Here is a 7,870-nt window from a genome sequence, read left to right as displayed (position 1 = left end):
ATGGTATGAATATTATTGTCTCTCCTTTGTCAACATGAATACACAACTCATAACGTATGTTTTGTAAGAGCAGAAGTGTTTCTTGAGGCCTCTGATTGGCTGAGCTCAACTGGAAGACAGATGAGGGTGGTGCTTTTAAATGGCACACAGAGTAAATGTTTGCTTTCCATCAATAAAGATGACACCCAACACCCCCAGTCCGCCAAACAGCTGTCTCCCACAATGGAGAGCACCGGGATGTGGAGTGAGAGGAAGGGAGGGGGGCGAGCTGTGACCACTGAATGAAACACAATGCTAACATTACAGACTGAAAAAAAAGAAAAAAATGCACATTAAAATATTTCTAGGTCTAGGCTCTTTATAGTAGTATCAATTTCAGAAATAGATTTTAATATTATTGCCCTCTTAAATTTCAGGAGCTTTTACCTCTAAGAAGAGTCTATTATTTTCTAATCATAAAAATTATAATTTTATGTCACATCACATTAATAGATGTATTTGAGAATTTGTATTAAGCATAAAAACTAATCTTATTCAGTTGATAACATGGGCTATGAATATCTATAGGCCTAGAATATAGGTATTTTGTGACTTTTGTCTTAATTTCCTGCTGATTATTCTGTTTCCACGTATAATTCCACATATTAGTCTTTATCAAGGTATCAAGGATGAAGAAAGATATATCAAGGATGCAAGAAAGAAAAAATGAAACGTTGTAGTTTTAAATGATCAAGAGATAATCTAAACGTCGTGTAGGATGATCAATGTTTTGGGCTAGGCTTCTAACTGGCCATTTTGTGACAATCAAATATGATGTGATCTTTTAATTGAAGTCGTGTAACTGCTCAGGAAAGTGAATAAAGCAGTGTAGCGGTGTTCAGAGGGCAGGAGGTGGGCAGGACGCTGGTCAGAGGGCGGGAGATCAGCTCGTATATGATGAGACTCGCTCTGTGAGGAGCAGCACACTAAAACACTTTCCTGACTGGACTACAACAGTTTATACACTGTGTTAGGTTTCCAAATGCTCTCTGATAGGCATCCTCACTGAGATCTAAATATCGTTTTACCTAATTAATTCATTCTGTCATTTTGCATTATTTACTAAATAATTATTTAGTTGAATAACAGAAGACATGATTGAGGAAGTGAAACGGGAGAGAAGCGATCAATGGATGTCATATTACTCCGGCGAGGTATGATTGAGATTTTTTTTATTCAAATTAGGCTACTAGAAATGTATAATATTTTAACATTATAATATTAAACATTTATAATAATTTATATTTATTTGTTTTATTTTTATTATTATTATTATTTGCTTACTCTTTAAATAAGTTATTTAAATTATTAATATTTATATATTGCCCAAAATAAAATACCCTTTTTTATCAGAAAACATTTTTCCTATCAATGACACGTTTATGTAAAAAAAAAAATGCGTTTAGTTTAGACAAAAATTAAGCTAAAACTCATCAAACCTATAGCCTAACTTTTTTTCTTATATCTAACTCAGTCAAACGCAAACAGATCAGAACAAAAACTTTTACTTATATTATTAATATTATAGTCTAGAAACAGGTGACTAAAAACGCTTTTTATCGGTGCGCCGTCACGTACACTTGCTGTGGTTATGCCTGTGTTTTCAACGTGTTTTCAGAGATTTACTCTGTGATTGTGTTGAATGTCTCACGCTTTGACACTCGTGTATGACTTACACTCGGCTCATAACCAGAGGGGCGTTTCGCAATCCGAAACACGAAAGCAGGGCTCCGATTTGAAAGCGCCGAATTATCACGATCGCTGTCCATCGGGAAAAAAAGAACAAGTGAAAACAGCAGTCGCGCCCGCAAATACCCCTATGTCATGAGATAGAAAAAAGGCGGACGGTGAGTGACTTAAAAAGAGACAAAAGGGTGAGAAGAATGGCCGGACTAGCCAGATAATGGGGTTATCGGCTGGGTGGGTGGTCAGAATACATTTAGGCTACATCAAGTTACCCAAGGCGCCATGGTTTGATTAGGAAATATGGATGCCATCATCGTCAAGATTTTCGTATATATACAAAATTATTAATAGTAACTGTATACAATGTGATTGCTGTTAATTATAAAATCAAAATAAGGCACAAGATCATATCATTTGTGACCCTGGACCACAAGACCAGACATAAGGGTCAATTTTTAAACGGAGATGTTTACAAAATGTTTTTTTTTTTTTTTTTTTTTTTTTTTTGGATAGGGCAATATTTGGTCAAGATACAACTATTTGAAAATCTGGATTCTGATGGTGCAAAAATAATCAAAGTATTGAGAAGATAGATTTTAAAGTTGTCCAAATAAAGTTCTTAGCAATGCATATTAATAATAAAAAAAATTAGGTTTTGATATATCGTTCCTTAATAATGATTTTTGGCATAAAATAAAAATCTATAATTTTGACCCATAAAATGTTTGTTATAATGTGGTTATTGTTGGCTATTGCTACAAACATACCCCAGTGACTTAAGACTGTGTATCACTGTTTTAATAGTTTTTGGTCAAAGAAATACCCATTATATTACTGACACATTCAACAACAACTGCATTTGACTGAATATTTTTAAATATATTAAATATTTAAACTGCTTTAAAAAAAAAATCCCCCCCACATTTTTAATATGGTATTTGAACCGAAACTTAGGTTTACAGGAGTTCTGACTCTGGTCCTCACTTTATTGTACAACAATACAATAAAACAATTCTAATATATATATATATATATTTATTTATTTATTTATTTTAATCTAATGTTAATTTCTCATATTTTAGGTGTTCTATGGAGCAGACAACCTGCCATTGGGTCCCAGAGGATATTGCCCCCCAGAGCATCACTACCAGAGTTATGGCCCACCGTGTGATTCGGCAGCTGCGGGAAACACCGGGAGACTCGGAAGCCCAGTGGGAATACTGCCTCCACCAAACCCCAAAGGATACGCTGAGAGCAACTCCAGAGAATCTGAGCCTGTGCTGAAATCAGTTTACAGACGGACCTTAAGCCATGCCAAGCCACCATATTCCTACATCTCTCTCATCTGCATGGCAATCCAGCAATCGCCAGCCAAGAGACTGACACTGAACGAGATCTACGACTGGATCCGCCAGCTCTTTCCGTATTACAGACAGAATCAACAGCGATGGCAAAACTCCATCCGACATTCCCTGTCTTTCAACGACTGCTTTGTGCGTGTCCCGAGATCGCCAGACTCGCCAGGGAAAGGCTCATACTGGGCCCTGCACCCCGACTCCGGTGACATGTTCGAGAACGGCTGCTACATGCGTCGCCAGAAGCGCTTCAAGTGTCAAAAGGCGATGTCACCCTCAAAAAATTTGGATGGGGAAGCTGTGAAATTGGAAGGGAAGAAGAAAAAGGTGGAGGTCAAGTCAGTCACCTCTTTTTGTAAATCACCTGGACCTCCCCTAGTTGACACCACAACACAGCATTCAGGGATATTACCAGTGTCCTATCCCACAGCCAAAACACCTTCTCCTTCCCATCTTCCTCAGCACCTTACTCCCCAACACACTCTATTTCCTACCCAGCCTCCAGAGATCTCAACACACTTGCCCTCTCTGAATGTCCCGTTCCCAACAATGCCCAGTCCCAGCCTGCAGTCTGTTCCACAAGCCTCAATGGAAACCAGCTTGCATTGTGAACCAACATCCCAATACCACATTTCTGTCCCACGACTTATCGACTTCCAGTACTGCGAGACTCCTGTGAACTACCCGGTTTACTGCCAGTCTAATTCCCATCCCAACTTTCCCTCGTATGCTGGAGACTCTGTCTACTACCCTGGGTTTAGCATGTGTTCTGCTCCTCTTCTGAGTTCCTCCTGATCAGCCTCCTATAGTGAATTAAGGGCTGTTAAAATAGGATTCATTTCTGTTTAGATGCTTATAATTGCTGTATATAATAGCTGATGGACACCTCATAGCTGGAGAAGTATCTGTTATCTGATGCTATTCTTTGATTCTGTGTGAATTTGAATTCAATTGTATTGAAGGTGTTTGAAGAAACATATGAATGTGAATTCCTTGCTGTAAATCTCAAGTAAAATTTTGAACATTCCAAAAGGTGTTAGTTCTGTTATTTGCATGTCTGGTGTGAGGTGCAAGATTATAATCACACTTTAAGGCTTTCACATTATTTTTACTGCTGTCTTTTTAAAATTCCTCAAGAGAGTGTTCGGGGAAGAATCAACCCAAGAGAGGCAGTGTCTTACTCACATTATACAAAATAATTTCCTGTCCTGACATTCATCACACTAAGTTTTGTAGCCACCTTTAGATACCAATATAATAATAATAATTATTATTATTCTTTTAACATTCACAATGTGCATAAAATAAATTATATGTATATTGCATATTTATGACACTAAGATGTCTAAATAGAACATCAAACAATATGTTTAAAAAAAATGATAAAATCAAAAATATAAAAAAATCATATATATGTATGTAGCAACATTATGCATATTTATAAGTAAATGAGTTGGAAATAATACATATTTATTCAAATAAAACATAAAAAATTAGATGTTAGATTAGGCAGAAAAAGAAAACAAAATAAATTAACAATTAAAATCCTATATATAAAATAATTAGATTTTATAAATATTATTTTACTAGTTAATGAAAAAAAATTATGTCAAACATATCTCTAAACAGGCAGAAAAACTAAAACAGACGAATAAATATTACATACTATGAAATAATTAGATAATATAAAATGAATAATATAGGGGAATTATGTATACAAATTTATTAGTGAATGAGTTTGAAATAAAAATTAATGTGTATGGCGCTTAGATGTTTTCAAACAGGCAGAACAAATGCTAAATATATTTTTTATTATATATGATAATAGAATTTGCTAATATAAAAATAAATGAACAAGAAATTGAAATAAAAATTGAAATAAAAAAAGCATATTTATAACAGCAATACAACTGCACAAACCCATCAAACTACAGATTCACTGATGATACAGAACAGGTTAGTGGTTAGTGTCCAGAAACGGCTTGCGATTTTGACTGTTTAGTGCGGTTGGTGTGGTGTCTCATGGGCTGAATGCTATCCTAACCTTTGATTCTTGGGTAAGCAGGATTGTGTTTGAGTGTATGAGAACAATAGGAAGACACTGTCTTAATGGTGGACCTCCCCAAAGCAGTGTCTTCTCAACAATGGGACACAGGGACACCCACAGCGATCTGAGCAGAAGCCACAGACCCCTCAGTGTGTGTCCGAGATTCAGACAGAGGGCGAGACGTCAGGACTCCATGAGCTTTCTGGGCTATGATCTGTTCCTGCACAGATTATTGTCTTCTTTAGAAGTCGGCCCATCAACAGATTCGGCTGCATGTTGATATGATGGATGACTGTGACGTGACTTTCTAAATATCTGAAAGTCTGGCTATGTGTGTATTCAGTTCTTAGCATTACAAGGGTGTGAATGTGGATTTGTAGGGTGTGAAGATGCTGTCTGCAGGTCATCAGTAGCCCAGCTGTGGATCCGGACTGTGAGGGGGTTGGGGCAGGAGGAAGGGATCTGCTGCCAGGTGATTGTTGGTGAAAAAGTTTGTCAAATGTAATTAAATTCTGTGTAAATTTATTTGTGTATATTTAGTTAATTTTAAATGATCCTGAGTTGTGACAAATTTTAAAAGAACTAAATTGCATGCGCAACAATTCTAAAAGAATTACAAAATGCTGTTTGAAACAGTACAGCATGTCATTCTGCAGGACATCCAAACCGTATCTTAAAACATCTCATGGGGGTTTTGTTCCGCTTGTCAAAAAGCTGGCATGTGATTGGCTGGAGAGTGGAAGCTGCCCTGTTGGCATGGCAGCGGCCGAACAGACTAGGCCATGTTGTTTACACAGTGGCCAGCTTTTTATTGCCTGTCTGTGCCTGCGCGTCTCCGTTAGTGTCCCTCCGTCTCCTTTCACAAGGGCCCGGGTAAATATGCCTGTTCAAATAGCCATCAGTCAGAGGCAGTGACAGGCCTGCACTCCTTCCCACTTCCCCCGAAACTTCACTAACCCCCCTCGCTTCAGGCCACGCTCCCTATCTGAATGAGAAAGCGTTCAAATTCTTGTTACATTTAAATTAATTCCAAAGAACTCAGGGCAAACACTTTGATTCCCTATAGGACATTGATTTAGATTAAAGAAACACTTTTCTGTTTTAGAAATGTGATAGCATTCCAGCTATGCACTTAGAATAAAATCTATAACTTGGCTTCTCTCGTTTAACGTCATGCACTATTCATCTCCTCTATTATTCTCTCTTCGTCTCTGGATCCACCTGTGTTTGCAGAGTGACAGTGGTGCGGTTCTTTCAGGACAGTCAGATAAGCTACCAGCAAATAACAAAAAAAGATGAGGGACACCCAGCATCTATTTATCCCTTTCTTTCCTCTTTCATCCCTTTGTAATGTGATTCCTCTATTCATTGCTCGGCCTTGTGGCTCTCTGTCTGGTCTGAAGCTGCTGTTTAGGGTGTGCACCTTGCTCATTTTCTGAAAGCATTGAGTTATTGCAGCTTCTGTTCAGCATATTCATCCATTGTTGGTTTTCTCTTTCTGTTCTGTTCTTTTTCTGTCTCCCATCTTTCTGTTCTAGTTTCTGGTTTAATCATAGAAGTGGTCAAACTCATCATCAGATTCCACGATCTCAATTGTGGCTGCAGGATGGCTCTTCTGTGGTAGATTTTCCTCCTCTGAATCAGAGGGTTGATCTGGATAAAAAAAAAAAAAAAAAAAAAAAAAAAGATAATGCAAATAATAAAATTTGACTAATATAATCGGTGGAAATTAAGATAATAAATGAAAAATAAAGCACATTCCATTTTTTGTTGAAAGTTTCTTAGTAGCTAGTCAGCCTGACAAGTCCTTAATCTCTAAAACTATGAATAGAACCATGAAAGGTAAATAATAATAATAATAATAATAATAATAATAATAATAATAATAATAATAATAATAATAATAATAATTGCATTAAATATGAATTCACCACTTAATGTCTAATGTAAAATCTTGGTCCTGTTTTTAGACATAAAATTCATCCATAAGCAGTATTGCATACACAAAATAATGTCAAATTTAGTATACTGTATGCCACATTTTCAATGAATGAGCAAATATGGTGGCAACAAATGTTTTCTTCTGTGTTGTGACATACATTTTAATGTAGTGGATTACTGAAAAAAATAAAGAAAAAAAGTAAGGCTGGGATATGGTTCTCAACACCAGGGAGAACATGTTATGGTATTATATTACATAATTATTACATATTCTGAGTAAACATTACAAATCCAAATTAAAACATGAAACATGCATTTGGAAAATGAAAATAATTTTCATTTTTTTGCTGATTTTAACAAGCCCTGTGTTTTTAATCTGATCTCAGGTAAATCTAAAAATGACAAATATTGTACGATTTACCAAATTCCATCCTATAGTTTGCAGGTTTTCAACAAGTCAACAAGATTTAATGAGATTAATTGTTCAATTTTGTAAAATACACATAAATATATATATAATCTTTTTTTAATTATTATTATTTTTTTACCAAATTAAACATACCATTTGATTGGTCTGTCTCCTTCATATCATCCTCCCTGTGGGAATAAATAAAGGTTAGAGTCCCAATGAGCAAAACATACAATATAATATAGAAAATAACTAAACTCACTGCTGTGTTTGGGAGTTGACAGGGTTGAGAAGACTTTCAATATCATCCTCATCATCCTCAGGGCATTTTGTATGATCATCAAAAGGGTCTCGTGACCAGGGGTATGCTTTCTCAACCACAACCTCATCATC

At 36.2% G+C, this 7,870-nt stretch overlaps 1 protein-coding gene and 1 long non-coding RNA gene across 2 annotated transcripts; one reads left to right on the top strand and one right to left on the bottom strand.

Annotated features, from left to right (window-relative positions):
- The first annotated feature begins 927 nt into the window (after window positions 1–927).
- On the top strand, window positions 928–4,102 carry foxa (forkhead box A sequence). Its single transcript, XM_052574960.1, has 2 exons — window positions 928–1,193; window positions 2,808–4,102. The coding sequence occupies exons 1-2, from the start codon at window positions 1,134–1,136 to the stop codon at window positions 3,873–3,875; spliced, it is 1,128 nt and encodes a 375-aa protein (XP_052430920.1). The 5' UTR covers window positions 928–1,133; the 3' UTR covers window positions 3,876–4,102.
- Window positions 4,103–4,874: 772 nt separating this feature from the next.
- On the bottom strand, window positions 4,875–7,665 carry LOC127971950 (uncharacterized). The gene is made up of 2 exons (XR_008156977.1): window positions 7,631–7,665; window positions 4,875–6,780 (listed from the first exon to the last, which is right to left on the bottom strand). It is a non-coding gene; the product is annotated as an uncharacterized LOC127971950 (long non-coding RNA).
- Between the last annotated feature and the right edge of the window lie 205 nt (window positions 7,666–7,870).

The sequence above is a fragment of the Carassius gibelio genome, chromosome B14, assembly GCF_023724105.1.
Source record: "Carassius gibelio isolate Cgi1373 ecotype wild population from Czech Republic chromosome B14, carGib1.2-hapl.c, whole genome shotgun sequence".
NCBI classification, from domain to species: domain Eukaryota; kingdom Metazoa; phylum Chordata; class Actinopteri; order Cypriniformes; family Cyprinidae; genus Carassius; species Carassius gibelio.
The sequence above is the reverse complement of the archived record's forward strand: the minus strand, read 5'-3'. Positions and strand labels throughout refer to the sequence as shown.